Source organism: Myxocyprinus asiaticus, chromosome 18 (assembly GCF_019703515.2).
Source record: "Myxocyprinus asiaticus isolate MX2 ecotype Aquarium Trade chromosome 18, UBuf_Myxa_2, whole genome shotgun sequence".
NCBI classification, from domain to species: domain Eukaryota; kingdom Metazoa; phylum Chordata; class Actinopteri; order Cypriniformes; family Catostomidae; genus Myxocyprinus; species Myxocyprinus asiaticus.
In genome coordinates this window covers 41,042,629-41,064,327 of record NC_059361.1, presented here as the reverse complement: position 1 = coordinate 41,064,327, position 21,699 = coordinate 41,042,629, and the positions used below count along the sequence as shown (strand labels likewise).

The 21,699-nt window shown below is 40.0% G+C and overlaps 2 protein-coding genes across 3 annotated transcripts in view; one reads left to right on the top strand and one right to left on the bottom strand.

Annotated features, from left to right (window-relative positions):
- Nucleotides 1-381: 381 nt before the first annotated feature.
- Nucleotides 382-11,322, top strand: LOC127456333 (E3 ubiquitin/ISG15 ligase TRIM25-like). Its single transcript, XM_051724780.1, has 6 exons — nucleotides 382-1,045; nucleotides 1,249-1,344; nucleotides 1,428-1,661; nucleotides 1,845-1,992; nucleotides 2,131-2,175; nucleotides 8,257-11,322. The coding sequence occupies exons 1-6, from the start codon at nucleotides 437-439 to the stop codon at nucleotides 8,382-8,384; spliced, it is 1,260 nt and encodes a 419-aa protein (XP_051580740.1). The 5' UTR covers nucleotides 382-436; the 3' UTR covers nucleotides 8,385-11,322.
- A 325-nt stretch (nucleotides 11,323-11,647) lies between these two features.
- The window catches only part of LOC127456332 (secretogranin-3-like), a 35,529-nt gene continuing 25,477 nt past the window's right edge, over nucleotides 11,648-21,699 (bottom strand). For both annotated transcript variants that reach the window (XM_051724778.1, XM_051724779.1), the window contains exons 9-12: nucleotides 21,026-21,109; nucleotides 20,793-20,900; nucleotides 17,457-17,543; nucleotides 11,648-12,502 (exon numbers count right to left, since the gene is read on the bottom strand). In XM_051724778.1, the coding sequence (XP_051580738.1) occupies nucleotides 12,384-12,502; nucleotides 17,457-17,543; nucleotides 20,793-20,900; nucleotides 21,026-21,109 (398 nt within the window). In that variant the 3' untranslated portion in view covers nucleotides 11,648-12,383. The remainder of the gene's footprint in view (nucleotides 12,503-17,456; nucleotides 17,544-20,792; nucleotides 20,901-21,025; nucleotides 21,110-21,699) is intronic.

Genomic DNA, 21,699 nt, shown 5'->3' with positions numbered 1-21,699 from the left:
TATAAAAAAATTAACTTTTTCAGTACCCCATCAGTACACACTTTTTTCCCTTTACCGTTATCTGTAGAAATGTTGAATTATTAAAAGCGCTCTGACAAACAAATGTGCATTCAATAACTGTTTTTACTGTGGTAAATGTTTTACTTTTAATGTGCTTTATATAACAAGCGAGTCACACTTTACAGACACACCTATTTTGCACACGTCACACAAATAAATGTGCATTCAGTAAACATTTTTACTGTTGTGAATTGGTAAATTTTTTGTGTGATATTAACAGTGCTGTTGTTTAAACTGTGAATGTGCATTATATAACAGTCAAGTTGCACTTTAAAGACACACCTATTTTACACAAGTCATTCAAACAAAGAACCAGGAAACTATTTCAGTGATTCATTTCAGAGAAAACGAAACTTAAGTGTGGTGTTGCTGTTGTATGTCTTTCTATCTGCTTACATGCAGTGAAATGGCAGAAGCCAATATTTCTTCAGATCAATTGAGCTGTCCAGTGTGTTTGGATCTACTGAAGGATCCAGTGACTATTCCCTGTGGACACAGTTACTGTATGAGCTGTATTACAGACTGCTGGAATCAGGATGATCAGAAGGGAGTCTACCAATGCCCTCAGTGCAGACAGACCTTCACTACAAGACCTGCTTTAAATAAAAACACCATGCTGGCTGAAGTGGTGGAGAAACTGAAGAAGACTAAACTTCAAGCTGATGTTCCTGATGATGCTGGAGTTGGAGATGTGGAGTGTGATGTCTGTAATGGAAGAAAATGCAAAGCTGTCAAGTCCTGTGTGGTGTGTCTGAACTCTTACTGTCAAAATCACCTTGATCAACATGAGAATCTCTTTAAAGGTAAGAGACACTTTTTGATGGATGCCACTGGACGACTCCAGGAGATGATCTGCTCTCAACATGATCGACTGCTGGAGGTTTTCTGTCGCTCTGACCAAAAGTGTATTTGTCTGCTGTGTACGATGGATGAACATAAAAACCATGACACTGTATCAGCTGCAGCAGAGAGGACAGAGAAACAGGTATGAACTAAAATTATACATTGATGTAGTAATCATGATTTATGCATGAAACTGACCACCTGTGTGTACTAGTCCAGAACCATTCCACTATGTCACACCAACCTTTCCAACATCTGATTCATTAAATCGTTTATATGATAATTTTGTGATATGTAGTTTTATGAATCATTTCTGATGTTTACTGTTATATCTGTGTTCAACAGAAATACTTGAAAGAGACCCAGAGAAAATACAAGCAGAGAATCCAGGAGAGAGAGAAAGATCTTCAGCGGCTGAGAGAGTCTGTGGCATCTCATCAGGTGAGTTTTGAGCAGAAGAGAAGTTTGAGACTCTCTTCCAGTGCTGGAGCTCTTTCACTGTGTGATTGTAATGTGTGTAACAGCGCTCTGCACAGACAGCAGTGGAGGACAGTGAGAGGATCTTTACTGAGCTGATGCACTCCATAGAGAGAAGCCGCTCTGAGATGACACAGCTGATCAGAGATCAGGAAAAGGCTGCAGTGAGTCAAGCTGAAGGACTCTTGGAGCGAATGGAGCAGGAGATCGCTGATCTGAGGAGGAGAGACGCTGAGCTGGAGCAGCTTTCACACACAGATGATCACATCCATTTCCTGCAGGTAACAGAGATCTAGAAAAACACCACAGTGCTCTCTAGCAAGAACATGCTGTTGAAAACTACATCTACTGGCTCTTGAGTCACTAAAGATAAGTCAACAAGACCAGCATCATTTGACTGTAGTGCAGGTTTGAGGCAGAAGTGTGCAGGTGATGAGGTGTTTTTATTTGTGTGTGTTTTGTAGTGTTTCCAGTCTCTCTCTGCACCTCCAGAATCTACAGGCAGAATTACTGTCAGTTCCACTCTCTCTGTTGAAGATATAAAACAATCTGTCTGTCAGCTGAGAGACAAACTGGAGGATTTCTGCAAAGAGGAGATTAAAAAGATTTCTGGTAGATGAAACACTGAACATTCATTTACTCTCTTACAAATGAGTCATGCATCATGTAATATCTTGTAGAAAACATCTTAGAACAATTTTTTTTTCTTTACATGAGAATGACACTGTTTATGTTTGATGATTCCTTTAGTCAGACACGTCAACATTGTTCTGATCAGAGAGGAGTTCCTACAATGTAAGTCACAAAGAAAACAAGCACAAAATACTGCTAAAATACTTACAAAAGGTTTCATATTTGATAAGGTAATGGTCATCAGCGTTCTTATACAGTAACTGAAAAAAGAAATGTCATAAGTCTTTTTCAGAATATGAAGTAAATTGCAGTGTTGTGCAGTCAGCCCCTTCAAACCCTTCAGAGAAGGAGTGACATAAAAAGTAAAGGAAAAGTTATTTACATTTTGAAATGTTCCACGTTTATTAAAAAAATGGTATAATATATAATTTATATTATTATAAAAATAAAAAAATAATAATAATTACAGCACGGCATTGTTAAAATGGATTCTGTAGGAAACATAATCATGCCACTAACAAATGAAAGAACCCCTATTACTTCTGCTATCTTTATACCTTTTAGTGTTTTTTCATCTTTAAAATGAACAGCATTTCACATATACCTTAAAGAACATGAGACTCATTTATGCAGACACAAATGAGGGGAAAATTAAAAATGAATAATTCACATACAAATGACAATTCTTCCAGCCTTTCCAACATTGTTCTAAACCCGTATGATTTTCTTTATTCTGTGGAATACAAAATGAAATGTTTAGCAGAATGTCCAAGCTGTTCTTTTCCATAAAATAAAGTGATCTATTCTTAAAATAGATTAATCTAAAATAGTTAATATTATAAGATTGTACTCAGCATTTATCAGACTCTGTAGCAACACACCTTTACTGAGAAATAAACCCATGATGATTGAATACATTACAGGAAAGATCCAACTTGTGATTTGAACCCATGTTGTTGTGTTAAGAGTACTGTAACTAATACACTACTGGATTATCAGAACAGAGGCTTGAACACTCACTAGTTCACTTGAAGTACACTCAAACTGATCAATGTCCAGAAATACACATTTTAAACACACATGATAACAATACACAGGATGCTAGTATCTCAGAAGTTAATAAACGTAATAAACATACTCTTATTTGAACCCTACTAAATCTAATCTCAAAATCTTAATATAGACGACAGACTGATAGACAGCATTAATCATAATTGATCATGTAAATTAACATCTGTATAAAGGATCTAGGGTTGCGAGTAATGATTATTTTGATAATCTTCGATTATTTATTTGATTAATCAGATACAAAATTGATTCCCTGTGTTTTATTAAAACAAAACAAACAAACAAAAAAATAAATAAATTAAAAAAAAAAAAAAAACAGAAATGATAAAGGGTATACAGATTTGGTTACATTTACATTACTGAATTCATGATTCTATACTACAAAACTTTGAACAAAGCCTAAATCATGAAAAGTTTTAATTCATTATTATTATTATTATTATTATTATTATTACTTTCAGGACATATACAAAACAGTTCCTTTCCTTTACTTGTAAAACTTTAAAAGTACTGTTTATTAGAGAGTAAAAGGGATGGAGTGGGACAAAAAATCAGTCCAGCAGAGGGCAATGGTGACACCAGAACAGAAATATTGATAATTCTGCCCAGCTGAAAAATACATCATTATGTAGATACATATGCTTGTACACAGTCTAAGATTACATACATTTTAAGTATTTTAAATTAATTCTGTAAGTTTTAAAATGGTATTGTCACTGATTGCATGTTTCTAAAGTATTCTTCTCAAAAATAAATTAAGGGTAGTGCATGCTTATCCAGTAAAATAATATTTGCCATAGTATAACTTTACTGGTGAAATCAGACATCAAATTTGGCACTATCAGGACTATCACATATCAGGACCCTTAGGATTATTATACATTATATTCAGTATTATATACAGTTTAACACAGTACAATCATATGCAAACTCAGTGCAGATTCACTTTTGTGCTGAAAAGTCTCATCCTGGTGCTCATTGTATTACATGCGGTTACATGATGAGAAAAGATCTAAAACACTTCAAAAAACCAGCACACATGACCATGACATCCATGAAAGCTGCACGATTGATTACATTGAAACTGAAAGTGCGGTGGTATGATGTTGCACGAGTTTAATCAAAATGATTACACTTCCTTTCTCCATTACGATCGGTTTGATTGACGTGGATGCACGTAACTCGCGTGTGGTAAAAACAAACAGTTTTGCGAAATACCCGGAAATACGTGCCTGATTTTGAATTCATAAAATGTATACATTATAAATACATTATAAAACATAGAAAATAGCAGTAAAATGTAAGTTATGTGCTGGAGGGAAACAACTCCTAAGCACACACGCCCTCTTTCAACGCACCTGATGCAGCAACCGCTCCACATTAAACTGTATGCTTACTATGATTTTCTTTGAAGTTTTATAAAGTGCTCTTGTGTGCTGGGCATCTTGGGTTGTGTTTTTCCACTTAATTTTGTCTCCGTACATTTTCATGCAACACATTTTACACTGGGCTGTAAAGTGACGTCACTGACGGAGCTTCTCCGTGCTGGCTGCATATATCCAACTAATCGATAATGAAATTAGTTGTCTCTGTTTCCCTTTCTGTCACTCTTGGGAGCCCCAAACACCTCTGATCTTTGAGAAAAGGCCAATGAGAATTGGCGAGTGGAATTTGCATGCTACTCCCCCAGACATACGGGTATAAAATGAGCTGGCTGCAACCACTCATTCAGATTTTTTCTTTGGAGCCGAGCGGTTGTATGTCAGCGAGCTGAATTCCACTGCCGATCCATTCACCTTGAAATAAGAAGCGTATGCTGTTGGATATATGGTGCATTCCAGCGGTTTTCTCTCCTTCTGCACGATCGGGCGCTTCGACAGCGTTAAGAGAGTATATTTTCCTGCAAAAGAGTATATTTTCTCTATTAGAGCAACACATTGACGTGAACATCTTTTTAAAGATGCCGTTCTGTCTTTGTGTAAATCCTGGATGCGGTTGCTATCTCTCCGCCTCCGACGGCCACGGGTGCTGCCTCGCATGTCTGGGCCGTAATCACACTGAGGCAGCGTTCGTGGATGGTTCATGTTCTCATTGTGAGAACATGACCATGGCAACGTTGCGGTTGCGGCTTTCCTTCTTCCGGGGGATAGCAGCTCCAGCTGCCCCCTGCGCCGGGCCTTCTACCTACGGGTACGAGGCCTGCCCGGCTGGCGCTGGAGGCTGCTTGGGGACCCACCGGGTAAATCCCCACGGACCTCCCATTCCCCAGCATGCTCGATTGCCCCCGTTGAGTTCCGAGATGAGACCAGCTCACCTCACGGCCAGCTTAACGTCTCTTTCGGAGCTTGCGAGCAGGATGAGTTCTCGATCGCTCTGCCACCTTCGGTTCTGCCCGCCCAGTCTGAGGCCAACGCAGAACTGACCTCCATGCTTGCCTGGGCCGCTGTGAGTGTCTGGCTCGAGTGGAGCTCTCCACCCTCCCCTGAGCCCTCGCAGCTAGATGATTGGTTCCTGGGTTCGGGGCGGCACTCACAGCCGAGCCCCCCGGTCCCTTTCTTCCCGGAAGTGTGCGACGAAATGACGAGGTCGAGGAGGGCACATTTTTCTGCACGAACACAACTTCCTAGTTCGTCCACTCTCACTACCCTTGATGGCGTGGCGGCCCACGGGTATACGGAGATCCCTCAGGTGGATAAGGCGGTTGCAGTGCACCTGTGCCCACAAAACACCGACACCTGGCGGGATCACCCTCCAGGTACTGTAGGACTACGTCGTCTCTCGCGACCAAAGCCTACAGTGCCACTGGACAGGCTGCCTCCGCTGTGCATGCCATGGCCCTCCTGCAAGTCCACCAGGCCAAGGCACTGAAAGAACTGCACGTGGGTAGTCCTGATCCTGATGTGATGCAGGAGCTGCACTCTGTGACCGACCTCGCCCTCTGGGCGATGAAGGTCAAGGTGCGAACACTCAGGCAGGCGATGTCCACCTTTGTGGTCCAGGAGCACCACCTATGGCTAAATCTGGTCGAGATGAGGGACGCAGACAAGGTTCGCTTTCTCAACGCAGCCAAATCCCAGAGCGGCCTATTCGGCGACACCGTCAAGGACTTTGCCCAGCAGTTCTCGGTGGTGAAGAAGCAGGAGGCGGCAATACTACACATCTTGCCCCGGCGTGGCTCAAGATCCCCTACCCCGTCTGCTCGCTGAGGGCGTCCCCCTGCAGCGACGAAAGCCCAGCCCTCTGCCCCAGCACAGAGGCCCCCGCAGGAAGCTGACGCCCTCCGCCTCACGGTGGCACGAGGCACCCAGATGGCTTCTAAGTGCCCCTGAGACGGACGACCCAGGGAGGGAGATGTCCGCTGGAACCATGGAGCTGGTATCCAGACCACTCCGTCCCCCGGTGGAGGGCCGGGAGGTAAATCTTATGTTCCCTTTTGTTTTGTGTTCACCCACATTTTCAAAAAAAAAAGAGCGTTTTCCTCACTCCTTGGGTCACACAGTCGGTGTTTACGACCGGCGTTGTCACGGCGACTGGACACTGAGCACCTGCGACTTGGATGCTGCGAATGCGGGCCCCCCAGCCCTGTTGTTGCTGTGTCCGGTGTGTGCTTTGCGCATCTACTTGGTTCACACACAGAGCTTTAGACGCTCTGAGCAGCTCTTTGTCTGCTCGAACAGAGGCTTTCCACTGGATATTGGATGCCATTGCTCTGGCATACCAGGCCCAGGCCGTGCCCGCCCCTTTGGGAATATGAGCACACTCTACAAGGCACTGGCCAATGGCACCTCTCTAGCAGACATCTGCAGGGCAGCGGGCTGGGCAACACCCAATATCTTTGCGAGATTTTACAATCTCCGGGTTGAACCGGTTTTATCCCATGTTTTGTCAGGTACAAACAGGTAAGTTTTGGGAATACGGGACAGCTGGCCAGGTGTATCGTTTGCATACCCCTCTGTGAGGCGAAGACGTGCGCTGCTTCTCCCATGCGAGTTCACGAACATGTGAACCCTGGATGTCCTTCCTTCCTAGCCCTGTGGCTCACGAATTCGGCAGAGGAATTCGTAGACAGAACCAGTACGTGTGGTAATATGCCCTGTACTGGGGTAGGTGCTCTACAGGTGCCGGTTACTCCGGTAACCCCCTGTGATGTATTTTCTGCAATACGGTCTCCCTGTCGGCAGACCTGCGTCTCCCTTGGACAGAGCTCTCTCTACCCCCGGTCGCTGTGTTTGTAGAGCTCCTCCCCTTCCAGGCAGGACCTACCACCGCGCTTCTTCCATGTGTGGCTGGTGAGCCCACGTGACGTATTGCCACATGTTACCTCTCCTTCAGGCAGGATGTGGTCTCTGCGGGGTCTTTTCCCCCTGAAAGAAAAGGAAAGGGAAAGAACACCTTCCCTGGCACGTGTAATAGTGTTAGTTGGCCCCAGCCAAATCTAATACTCTGTGGAGAGAAAACATAGAGAGAAAAGGCAGCGACTGGCGCGGCCTGCTCCCATGCTAGTTACATCGCTTCCCCCCCTCAGGGGTGTGGGAAACTACATGACGTCTTATGGGGCATTGGGGGAGGCTACGTGCAGACTGATGCACCTGCTATTACGCACGCAGCAACTTGTTTGCACCTGCATCGGCTAGTTCACATAACACAGTTCAGCTGTTATGGCGTTTTGGCATAGGGACCCCTAGTGTCACTACATTGACACAACGTGTCCCTCTTGCCACAATGCTGTACTACCCGCTGGAATGTCCGGGACCCTGTCTCGGCTCCTCAGCACAAAACCTGAATGAGTGGTTGCAGCCAGCTCAGTTTATACCCGTATGTCCGGGGGAGTGGCATGCAAATTCCACTCGCCAATTCTCATTGGCCTTTTCTCAAAGATCAGAGGTGTTTGGGGCTCTCAAGAGCTACCCCTAGTGTCACTACATCGACACAACGTCTCGTTCCCTCCATCAGGGAACGGAGGTTACGACAGTAACCAAGACGTTTTCATTATAGATAATTATCGGTTTTATCGATTAGTTGTTGCAGCCCTAAAAGGATCATTTAATTTGTTCTCCTAAACACACAACTTGATACATGACAGTTCATGTTACATAAAGTTCAGTTACAAAATGACTTTTATTTTCATGTTTTAAATTCGTATTTGCTGATTCAGATGTGTTTTATCTCCATCAGATTTCCATCAGTTCACTCTGGATCCAAACACAGTGAATAAACACCTCTGTCTGTCTGATAGGAACAGAGTGGCTTCTTACACTGACACAGTCCAGCAGTATCCTGATCATCCAGACAGATTTGATTGATTTCAAGTGTTGTGTAGAGACAATGTGTGTGGACGCTGTTACTGGGAGCTTGAGTGGAGTGGGTGTGTGTACATATCAGTGTCATATAAGAGCATCAGCAGGAAGGGAAGGATAAATGAGTGTGGATTTGGATATAATGATCAGTCCTGGAGTTTGTTCTGTTCTTCCTCCAGTTACTCATTCAGGCACAATAACAAACACACTGAACTCCCTGTACCCTCCAGCCCATGCAAAATAGGAGTATATGTGGATTACAATGCAGGAACTTTGTGCTTCTACAGCGTCTCTGACATAATGACTCTCATTCACAGAGTCCGGACCACCTTCACTCAACCTCTATATCCTGGGTTTAGTGTTTATAAAGGATCTGTGAAACTCTGTGATGTAACGATATAGATTATATAGAGATCATATCAGTAATATTGTCATACAGCTTTAATCAGTAACAGTGAGATGTTGTCGAGTCTTTATTTTCTCATTATTAAATCTATTTTATATACAGTATCTACTGTTGTAATGGTTGAGTTGTTAAAGTGAGATATTAATACTGTAAATCATGTAAAATCCACATATAGACACCATCACACCAACCCAAATTCACATCAGGGCCAGTATTTATTAGTGTTTTTGTAATGGAGTGTTTACACACTCAAAATAATTCACTCAAGCTATTAGAGAGGGTGAAAAACAATAAAGAATGTGAAGTCATATTTATTTTGTCAGAATGTTGTCTCTAATCTGGTCAAATCAGTGTTATTATAGTTAACAAAAACTGAAACTAAAACTAAATAAAAACATTTTCGTTAACTAGAATAAAAATAAAAACTGAAACTATTGGAAAAAAATTTCATAACTCCAAAACTAACTAAAATAAAAATGGTCTCAAATTTATTTTAGTTTTAGTTTTGATATATTAGGGTGAATGTGGGCAAAGTAGGACACTTTTGAAATTTTTTCCATTTGTTGGCACTTTTAATTACAATATGATCCAAACACACATAACCTAACATTATACCTTTGAAAAAAGCTTAGGGTGTCTTCTACTTTTCTAGTCGAAAGTAAAAATGAAGAAATGCTAAATACTGGGAAGTGGAACCTTTGAAGACCCTCTTTTGACCAAATCCCAATTTTTTTAAGCAGTAAAGTGGGAAAGAGGAAAAAGTATTCTCTAGAAAATATCTACAAAGTATTTGGAATTAATTTGTATATCTTCTTATACACTTTTACATCATAAATCATAATGTAACACTTACAAATATTACACCTCAACATTTTTTGTCATTTTCTTTACCATTGCTTTTCGCATCGTTGGCCATGAAATGAGCTCTGCCACACATCCCAAAGTAAAATCATCCATTTAAAACCTCAAAAAGTTAGAGATAGTTTACCCAAAAAATGAAAATTCTCTCATTTACTCACCCTCATGACATCCCAGGTGTGCATGAATTTCTTTCTTCTGATGATCACAAACAAAGATATTAGAAGAATATTTCAGCTCTGTAGGTCCATACAATACAAGTCAACAGGGTCCAAAGCTTTGAAACTCCAAAAAGAGCATAAAGACAGCATACAAGTAGTCCATAAATGGTTTAATTCATGTCTTCTGAAGTAATCTAATCAGTTTTTGGATGAGAACAGACCAAAATGTAACTCCTTTTACACTGTACATCTTGCAATTGCAGTCTACAGGAACGATCATGATTTCAAGCTCAGTTACACATAGAGTTCGCAGAGCACTAGATGGCACTAGAAAGTGTAATAGAGCTTGAAATCATGATCGCCAAGGAGACTGCTGATGTCAAGATTTACATTAAAAAAAGACTTAAATATTGATCTGTTTCTCAACCACACCAATCATATCACTTCTGAGGACATAGATTAACTTTTATGCTGCCTTTATGTGCTTTTTGGTGCTAACAACCATTCAATTGCATTGTTTGGACTTACAGAGATGAAATATTATTCTAAAAATCTTCATTTGTGTTCAACAGAAGAAAGAAAGTCAAACACATCTGGGATGGCATGAGGGTGAGTAAATGATGAGAATTTTCATTTTTGGGTGAAATATCCCTTTAATTGTTTACTTACCAAAGATTAAGTTAGTAATGATTTAAGGAAATTCATATGGATACAATGGGGATCAAGTTTAAACATCCTTTGTCACTTTACCCATATTCACCCTGTGTTATAAAATGTGCAACATTTACAATCCAGATTAAACATGACAATACAACTAGATAGCAGTAACAACAAGACTGCCCTGAGAAATGTAACGATGTTAAACATTTTAAATGATACCAGTAAATGCTTCTGCTTTGGCAGCAAAGAAAAATACTAAAACTAAAATAACTAAACCTAAAATAAAAACTAACTAATCTGAAACTGAGAAAACAAAAATTAAACTAAAACTAATTTGGAATGACAAATTGAATATAAAATAGAAATAAAAACTAAATTAAAAATCCAAAACTATAATAACACTGGGTCAAACCAGAAAATCTCATCTACATCACAAATGATGTTACTGTACAGCACAGTCGCTATGTTCAGGCAGCAGGAGGGAAAAAACTTTTGATCAAAAATGTTACAGTACTGTAAAATCACAATAGGAAATACACTTACATTGCCTAACCAAACTGACATTTCTGTAACTGTATAATGCCTGTAATATCAACCCAAACTGTAATAAAAAGAGATTTGAGACTGGACTCTTTTGACTCAGTAATCACTCAGAACACAATAGCAACTGCATAGCAAAGCACAATAAAGACACCCAGAACACATTAGCAAAATGCATAGTAGCACCCTGACAACTACCCACGACTGTATCATGCATCATACCGGTGACCTCTGAATGTGTAAACACTATTCACACTTTCTTCAGAAAATGTGAAAATTATATCTGTAATGCATTAGATTACTGTGTTTTGTGTAGATATTGTTGTCTAAAAACTTAGATTTATTTGCGTTTTGATATACTTTATATATTTTAATATATTTACTTTAGTCTGGCAGAAGCTGACATGGTTTTATAGCTTTCTTATCAAATGAATGACAGTACATTTTTAATATCAATATAATGTATACATTTCACAAGACAGGTGTTTCTGATGTAGTTTGTTTGTGGAAGGCTAATCAATAGCTCTGAGAGAGCTATTTAAATGTTTAGTGTTTCATTATAAAATCATTTTATATAGTCCTTTGATTTATATTTCCAAATTTAAAATGAACAATAAATAAATGAATAAACACTATCACACATGTTACATAATTAAAGAAAGGCAATGTTTTAATAGATTTTTGGAAAGATCATAATATTTACATTTAAAAAATACTTGATTGTTGTCAATCTATAGCATGTGAAATATACAGATTCAAAAAGTGGAGAAACAGATCCCAGAAAACCAAACTTAAGAAAGAGAAGGGAGATATAAAGACTGCCCCCTACTGACTGGGAGACACAACAACAACAACAGAAGAGGAAAGCAATTTACTGACAATAAAAGCTAATTTTTTGGTTTATTTAGAAACAATACTGGTTAATTTTCTTCAAATAAGACCAAATAAAGAGAAAATGCTATATACCATACATAAAGGAAAATGACATACAGATAAATATGTATATGATGCTGTAAAATCTATTGCAAAAGAAGGACAAGTGCAAAAGCTTCTATTTTACGCTGATTTGTAAGTCATACCACCAAATTCACTGAATTTCAGACTTCTAGTTAGCAAATGCTGTTATTCGGTCCTACTGAGTAAGAACATTTACATCTCAGATGTGATGTGTGGATCGTCTAGCATTAGATTGTGTTCTATTGCTGACTGCACTGAGACGATATTGCCTTCAGGATAGTAATATTCTGCTCAGATACTGTCTGAGTTGCAGACTATATCATGTTTATTAGGAGTTAAATTATTAGACCTGTGTTAGTATGCCCAGTTGAAGTATTTAGTCAGTTATACTGTCACATGAAAAGCTATGTAGATTAGTGGCTCCTACAGGCTCCCGTAGATTCTCTTGATGACATCACCTTCGTCTTTGGCGATGATGCCCTTATCGATGTACGCATCCACCTGTTGGTCCATGAAGTCCCTCAGCTTGGAGAGATCGTAATCTTACATGCACAAACAGAGAGAACATCACATGAGAACTAATGAATATAAGACCTTTTCCCACCTACATTCCCAGTACTTTTCCTTTAATAATTTTCTAGATGAGAACTCTTATGAGGAACGGTGGAGACTTATCCTCTTTTGCATTCCGACTCACAGAAGTACTCTCGAAGTGACCATTTTTCTTGTAACATTATCTGCACATGTGATACAATAGCAACAACACCGAAATCAACAACACGATGGAGGATGGGCTCGGAAATGACATCAGTGGTCGTGGGCATGAAAAGAGTCTCTGGAGCAACCTCTGTAGTCGTGGGCATGGACAGAGTCTCAGGAGTGACCTCTGTGGTCGTGGGCATGGACTGAGTCTCGGGAGCGACCTCTGTGGTCGTGGGCATGGACTGAGACTCGGGAATGACCTCTGTGATCGTGGGCATAGACAGAGACTCGGGAACGACCTCTGTGGTTGTGGCCATAAGTATGGACATAGTCTCAGGAACGACCTCTGTAGTCGTGAACACTGGCAGAGACTGGGAAATTACCTCTGTGGTCGAGAACACTTGTAGAGACTGGGAAACATCCTCTGTGGTCGTGAACACTGGCAGAGACTAGGAAACGACCTCTGTGGTCGAGAACACTGGCAGAGACTGGGAAACAACCTCTGTGGTCGAGAACACTGGCAGAGACTGGGAAACGACCTCTGTGGTCAGGAGCATGGGCAGGGACTTGGAAATGGAAGCCTTTCTTCTCCTCCTCCTCCTCCAGATGGCCAATGTAGGCAATGTCAGCTCTGGGAAGGATAAGGCTGGCAACGCTGGCTCTGGGACAGACGAGAATGGTAATGCTGGCTCTGGGACGGACGAGACTGGTAACGCAGGCTCTGGGATGGAACAAGACTGGTAACGTTGGCTATGGGATGGACAAGACTTATGGCTCTTGGCTCGTTGGCTGTGGCAGGTGTGGACGTTGGCTCGTTGGCCGTGGCAGGTGTGGGCATTGGCTCGTTGGCCGTGGCAGGTGTGGACGTTGGCTCGTTGGCCGTGGCAGGCGTGGACGTTGGCTCGTTGGCCATGGGCGTTGGCTTGTTGTCTGTGGCAGGTGTGGGTGCTGATAATTTGTGAGGAAGGTTTCTTGTGGCCCAACGCATTGATCTCAATGGTGGATCATTCAACTTGGAGACAGGGGCCGTGGGAGGCTTGGCTGTGACCTGGCATGGAGTAGATTCAGGATTGACTATGAAGTGACATGGAGCAGACTCAGGCGTAGCTGTGACGTGGCATGGAGCCGACTGTGGCGTGACTGTGACAGGGTAAGGAACAGGCTGAGGCATGGCTGTGACATGCCATGAAGCAGACTCAGGCATGGGTGTGACATGGTATGGAGCAGACTCAGGTGTTGCTGTGACATGGAGTGGAGCGGACTCAGGCGTGGAAAACTCGGAAACTGGAACCGGGATTGAGAGAGGAGGATCCTCTGAAGCGAGTGTCTCTAAGATTAACATTACATATTCCTCCAACATGTAGTCTCCGGTCTCTGGCAGTTCCCTCCAACGGCGTGTGGGGAGTCCGATTCTGTAAATGGATTTCAGGTTTTCATCATCAAATCCTGTGTGGATGGCAACGGTGGAGAAGAAATGAGAGTATTCCCATATAGATAAGTCCGCCCACCTGGCTCAGTTGTGTGAAGTATGTTGCTAGATCCATTTTATATTTATTTATTTTTTTACGGTCAGTTGTTCTTGATGAGGCCGGGTGTGGTGCTGGGTTTGATGAAGGAGCTGAGAGCTTGGTAGTTAGTTGAAGATAGCCACTGAATCGGTTTGAGGCGAAGTCTTCTGTAATGCTGAGTCGTCGGAGTATCTACTGCATACATAATACTTTACAAAGTTTAACTTTGTAAACCCTGATGAAGGCTTGTGTGTCCCGAAACGCATCGGTATTTTATCTAATAAATCTCTCCCTTCAACAAGTTTTGCTGGATTTATCCTCTTCGATTGTACTTTGTCTTCTCCATGCACCTTGTCTGTAGTTGCACCAGACTCATTACTCTACATATTAATTTAAATAATCATCGAGTGGTTAAAATAGCTTCTTTTATTGATCACATGTGGATTCTATTCATAGAAAGAGGCATGTAGTAATTAATAACACATTTTAATGTAACATTGGTTAATGTTTTACCTGTAGTCTGTAGTCAGGACAGTGTGTGCCTCACATTTAAAAGCTACTTTAAAAGCAGGCCTCAACAGCGTGGCTGGTGTCTGTATGTTTGCAAACAGTATACTGCTGCTCGACTATTTCCACTGTCTCTCTAGCTCAGAGCAAATGACGAAGAAGACCTTCACAGGGAGTGTTTTGGAGCCTTAAGTATTAAACTTTGGAATTGTTGGCACAGCATTACTTTGTGTGGGTTGCAAAAGTTGCTAGGTATCAGCAGAGCATTTGTGTTTGGCATGTTTGTGTGCGTGGGATCTGGCAAAATGAATACAGTAGCTGCTAAGAGACCAACAGCCTCTTCCTACACTACTGACCATTAAATATGAAAAAGAATGATGACAGTCCTCACACATAAACACAAGTGCTTCTGTCTTAATGACTCTCACTATGTTTGTATCATTGACCATAATGACCACTGTGACTCAAAGAGGAGAGTTTATTTAATGAGATGAATATGGCTGAAAGACAGATCTCTAATTTGACTTATAACACAGAACACATAGAATGCAAATTTGAAAAACACCAAAAACCAGATCTGGTGCTCCTAATTTTATTAAAGTCTTAAGTCATGGTCACTGATGTTCAGTGACACTTCCGTACACGTTGTTCTGCTTACAGCTATATTTAGGGGCCAAGCACTGAACGTGTATTGTATAGAACAATACATAGGAAAGTTATTAAATTTGGCACACTGATTGAGGACATTCTAAACTATAACTAACACAAATTTGGGGTCTCTAACTCACCAACTACCACCAACTGTTCAAAGTTTTGCTTATGTTTATTCTCATAACTTTTGAACAGTAAGGAATATTCTTAATAATAAATATTCCAGGTTTAATACAACTTGAGCTCTGTCAACAGCATAAAATAATTTCTACCCATCCCTCATTTATTTTTAAAGTCACATTTACAGTAATGCATTTACTGTATAATGGAAGTCTGTAGGTCAAGGCATTGCACCGGGATAAATGAAAATTCTGTCATCATTTACTCAACATCATGTTGTATCAAACTCGTTTAACTTTCTTTCTGTCATGGAAAATGTTAACCTCACTATTCACTTTCATTGCATCTTTTTCCCATAATGAAAGTGAATGGTGACAAAGACTGAATACTCTGCTTAATATCTCCTTTTTGTATTCCATGTAATAAAGGAAGTCATATGGGTTTGCAACAATGAGTAAATGGAGAATTTTAATTTTTGGGTTAACTGTTCATTTAAGTGTGCAAATATCATTGGGGCAACTGTATTTGTCATGTTGCATTTACTCACAAAGTTAAAAAAAAGGCACAGTAAATACAACTATGAAAGCAAATCTAGCTTCAAATTGTTTTCAAATTGATATTAATTCCTATGCTAATTGCTTTGCCATTATACACTCACTGAGCACTTTATTAGGAACACTATGGTCCTAATAAAGTGCCAGACATGGTCTTCTGCTGTTGTAGCCCATCCGCCTCAAGGTTTGACATGTTGTGCATTCTGAGATTCTATTCTGCTTACTACAATTGTCCAGAGTTGTAATTTGAGTTACCATAGCCTTTCTGTCAGCTCCAACTAGTCTGGCCATTCTCTGTTGACCTCTCTCATCAATAAGACATTTCTATCTGCAGAACTGCCACTCACTGGATGTTTTATATTTTTGGCACCATTCAGAATAAACTCTAGAGGCTGTTGTGTGTGAAAATCCCAGGAGATCAGCAGTTACAGAAATACTCAAACCAGCCCATCCGGCACCAACAATCATGCCATGGTCCAAATCACTGAGATCACATTTTTTCCCCATTCTGATGGTTGATGTGAACATTAACTGAAGCTCCTGACCCGTATCTGCATGATTTTATGCATTGTACTGCTGCCACACAATTGGCTGATTAGATAATCGCATGATTAAGTAGGTGTACAGGGCTTCCTAATAAAGTGTTCAGTGAGTGTATGTCTATACTATAACAGACTGCTGCTAGTGAATCTGTTTGGAATATGAACAATAGATCAATAGTTCTCAACAAAAAATATGCTCTAATTTGAAGAGCTGTGCACATATTGGCTGAATAACACATACAGTTGCCCAGTGTCATGCTGGCAGGTATGAAGAGAGAAAAACACAGATCTTTTGTCTGAAACACAGTACTTGTATCACTGTAATGAAGCCAAGCTCATCAAACCAATGCATATTCATGAGCTCTCTCACCCACGCTTATTTTAATTGCAAATTAAGGAACAGAAAAGAGTCTTTAATTTGACTGTTCTTCTCCATCTTTCCACTGAATTGAGTTTAACCTTTCTTTAAAAACACCCTCAGACAGGGCTAGGAGAAAGAGAGAGACAGTTTAGCAGTTTAACATGAAGTACTGGATAGTCCCTGAGAAATGTAGTCAGTAGTATTAGTGACAGATTGATACTTTGTCAATGGATAAATATATTAGTCAAAGTAAATATTGTGTAAAATTGGTGTTTATTTAATTTCAGCAACTGGTGTATGTATCCTTTGCCATCTTTAAATTGTATTATGTGTATATTAGCATTATATCTGCAGTTGGACACTATGCTCAGCAATGGATAACAGCAATGATATCGATCATTGGACAATCCATAACGGCCGAGCACTAAACACAGAAAATGTTTTAAGTTCTCTTTCAATCCTTTTCAGGTCTCTAAGCGGCTGTAAAGTGACAGACCTGTGGCTGAGATGTAACAGATGGTCCAGTGTTGTTATGTCTGATGAATATTTACCTTCTTTGTTGCCTTCCTTGTGTTTTTTCAGCCATTCAATGTTCTTCCTTATTGCATCCAGATAACTCTCTGACTTCCCTGGACGACCTGATAGATAGATAAATAGATAGATAGATTGATTGATTGATTGATTGATTGATTCAACTGGGTTATTCCATGTCAAATCAACCAAATTTCAGAAATTTCCGTAGCTGAAATTTTAGATTTTGTTGATTCTTTTTCCCGAAGAAAAATATACATAAATGATGATGAAAGTCAAAATGACAAAGTTGACTATGTCAAAAAAGGACCTTAGAATGGTGGCACATCATTATTTTATTTCCACATGGTCATAGATATGATCAAAGTGTAATGATAAAATCAGATGACTTCAGCTCCTCATGTTTCTTCATATGCCAGTGGTGTGAGGCCAAAAAAACAACTTGTTTTTCCAAAGTTGGAGTGCCTATAACTCCAGAACTATTAAAGGTATCTTAATATCCTTTTAGATTCTGGTTCAAAACAAATTGTCCTTTTTGTTTTATTTTTAAGGTCCTATATGATTAAAACCCAGAGATATGGAGCTCTCAATATGGCTCCATCCGAAAAAAGTAGGGCTGTCAGAATTAACGTGTTAACGCATGTGATTAATTAAAAAAGTTTAATGCATTAATTTCTCTTAATCGCAATTAACATATTTACCGTAAATACAACATAAACACAAATGTGAAAGGTGAAACCTTTGTACTGTGTCCGCCCGTTTTCCTGTCAGTGATAAAATGATGGAGAAAGGAGCTCTTAGCGCTATTTATTGTACAAAACAAGCCCAGATGGGACTTTTGACAGAAATCAGTTATTTTCCAGCTTATGTAAGGTGCATTTTAATTACCACAGAACCACGTCAAGACTTAACTATCACTAAAATACAAAATGAGACATGTTTGTTTGCAAGCACTTTTCATGGTGAGTTCAAAGCGGCGTTGACGCCCTGATGCAAATCATGAACGTGGCTTTACGACCGCTGTAGGAAAGCAGATAGCCACAGTCTGCCGGCAGATTAATATTGTGGAGGATGAGAGTTTAAGATATTTAATGCCCATTACAATGAATATGCAACCTATGTGGGGACTAGTTCTTTCAGTTAGTCAAACTCCAACTTAGAATTTGGGAAACCGTTTAATGTTACTTGAATTGGTGCTATTTTAGTGCATTTCCATCTTTATACTGCAGAAGGTTTTGTTTGGAAAATATTAATAAAGCATTATATTGCAATATATTGTTTTGTTTTCTTTAATAAAATGGAAAAAATGCATTTTGACAAGAAAAAAAAATATATATGTATAGTGTTAAATTTCAGCACTTTCAAAATCTGTGATTATTCACGATTAAAAAAAAAATGTGATTAATCACGATAAAAAATTTTTGTCAACTGACAGCACTAGAAAAATTTAAAATAAATACATTTTGCACCAGGAACCTCTGGTTGAGTTGACACAAAATGACCCAACTACTCTCACTTGAACGTTGTGACAAACAATGGCAATGACTTCAACAGTTAACTGTAGTTACAAATAGCAACATGTGTCCAATATGCCATTTCGTTGCACAATTCTCTAGTATACTTGATTCTGATTGGTCAGTTGGGGCATTCTGCATGCAGTCAAATGAATTTATCTCATAACTAAACTGTATAATTCAACGTTGTCCCTGGTTTTTTGTCTTTCATATCACTCCACACTCTTTTCTTCTCATAAAATAGAATCATTTAAACTCAAATCAATATTTAATATCCATTTATTTATTTATTTGCTTAATAGCTGTGTAATAAGCAGGATAATGTACAGACAGCCCAATTACAGCCAGTGTTACCTGGAGCGCTTTCTTTGTTCCTCAATATTTTGCTAAAACATAAAGAGGTGAATTCATGAATTTGTTGTCACCATCAACAAAGCCACACATGGTTCCATTTTGGTTATGAGATCAATCTCCTAGTTATCATCTTGTAATTCTGACATGACATAAACACAGCATTAAATGGGTGTGTTTTAAATGGTTGGTTGCTTCCTGTTTCTTTGGTAATAAAAGAAGGTAATTATCATAATGTAAATGTCAAAGAATCAATAAAACTCTCCCTGAACTGGGACTCTCATTCACTGCTGTTAGTACACTATAAGTATGTTATAGAGATGCCCAGAATCTGCTTGTATGCTGCAGAGACTCCCAATGAGGCTCATGCTCTCTCACTCTTTTTCAATAAAAACACACACACTGCAGTCTGGGCATGTGTTTATCATGGATATTAAGGTTATTGCAGAAGTTGCAGAAGGAGACATTGGTTACAGAAGTGAAAGGATACACATAACCACAATTCAGAGTTGAATACTGAATTTCATAAAGACATATCAATGTACAGTATGTAGTAACCCTGCAATAACTCTCACGTCAGCACAGAACCCCATTAAACTCCGCTTAATAACACCAGCAGAATATCTGGAAGAGGCTTTTTAAAGTTATTCCAAACCATAATGAGGTGAATCTCACGAAAACATGTACAGGTCACATTTCATCCTCATCTGACTCATATTGCACTAAACAGATTTTTGTCCAAACAAATGCTCTCTCGAATGCAACCGACAAGCAACTAGGAAATCACGCTTCATGGCTGTGACGTAATTAAATCCTGTGCTGGCTGTTTTAACAACAAAGGGACTTGTCCAGTTAATTCCTTTAATGAACGAGACTCCGGTACGCTAACTAGTTACGCGGCCCCGTGCGGTCAGCATCCAACTTCTTAGAGGTAAAAATGGCATTCAGCCACGCGAGATGGAGCAATAACAGGTCTGTGATGCCCTTAGATGTCCAGGGCTGCGTGCGCCACAATGGGTGGATCTGCGTGTGTTTAAACCGCTGAACCCCACTTGCGATCGGGACCATGGATTGCAATTTCCAATCAATGATAAATTCCCAGTAAGCGTGCATCATAAGCTTGCATTGATTAACTCCCTGCGCTTTGTAAACACCGTCTGTCACTTCTACCGATTGGATGGTTTAGTGAGGTCCTCTGATTGGCCCCACCTTGGCAGTGCGCTGAGAAAGCGATCAAATTTGACTATCTACAGGAAGTAAATGTTGTAATAATGTGCTTAAATTTCATGAAAATAGTGCAAATGCAAGACAATCTGAATGCTTCTAAACATAGGCTTCATTTTCTTTATACAAAATATAATTTCTTATTTATTCATTTTGATTTGGGGGTGAAATTTGACTTGGACATGCTCTTTACAAGTTTGATGAGATTCACCTAAACATCATGTGGAAGATGTGAAGAGACGATACAGGATGACTGTTTATACTCACCGATCTCTGCTGCAGTCTGGACGTCCTTGGTTGAGTCTTTTAGAGACTCATACTCCTGCATTTTGGCAGCCTCTGTTTTAGTGTTGTCATCATCATCCGCTGCTTTTCCTGGAAATTGGGAACAATGAAAAAACAACATTAAAGTGAGTCTTCAGTGAATGACTTGCAGTTTACACTGTTGTGATCTGTGCTGTTTAATGGGTGTGGTGGGGCCACACAGGGCGATGCTTTACCTGTAGGGGGTGTAATGCTGAGGGGACCCAGAGATTTGCCCAGCTTGTTCTTGGTCTGCAAGGCAATCATTGCATCCAGGTTTTCTGTGAGGAAAACAAAACAAAAATTTAATATACTGTATAATTCTCCTATTTACAGAATTAAATGACTTATTTGTTCACTCCTGTTTTATTCTTAGTCATTAAAGTGATCATATAATGAGAAATAAAATTTGATCTTTGAAGTTAAAGAGTCATTGACTAATAAGGTTGTCCGAGGTGATAAAAATGAGAAATCTTTTAAAAACCAAGTTTAAAACACGTGTCAAGTTCGTAGAAATTTAATCTTTGTGTCCATGTTGGTTTCATACACTCACTTAGCACTTTAATGGGAACACTACGGTCCTAAAAAAAAATGCCCCACATGGTCTTCTGCTGTTGTAGCCCATCCGCCTCAAGGTTTCACATGTTGTGCATTCTGAGATGCTGTTCTGCTCACCATAATGTGAGTGGTTATCTGAGTTACCGTAGCCTTTCTGTCAGCTCCAACCAGTCTGGCCATTCTCTGTTGATCTCTCTCATCAACAAGGCGTTTCTGTCCACAGAACTGCCACTCACTGGATGTTTTTTGTTTTTCGCACCATTCTGAGTAAATTCTAGAGACTGTTGTGTGTGAAAATCCCAGGAGATCAGCA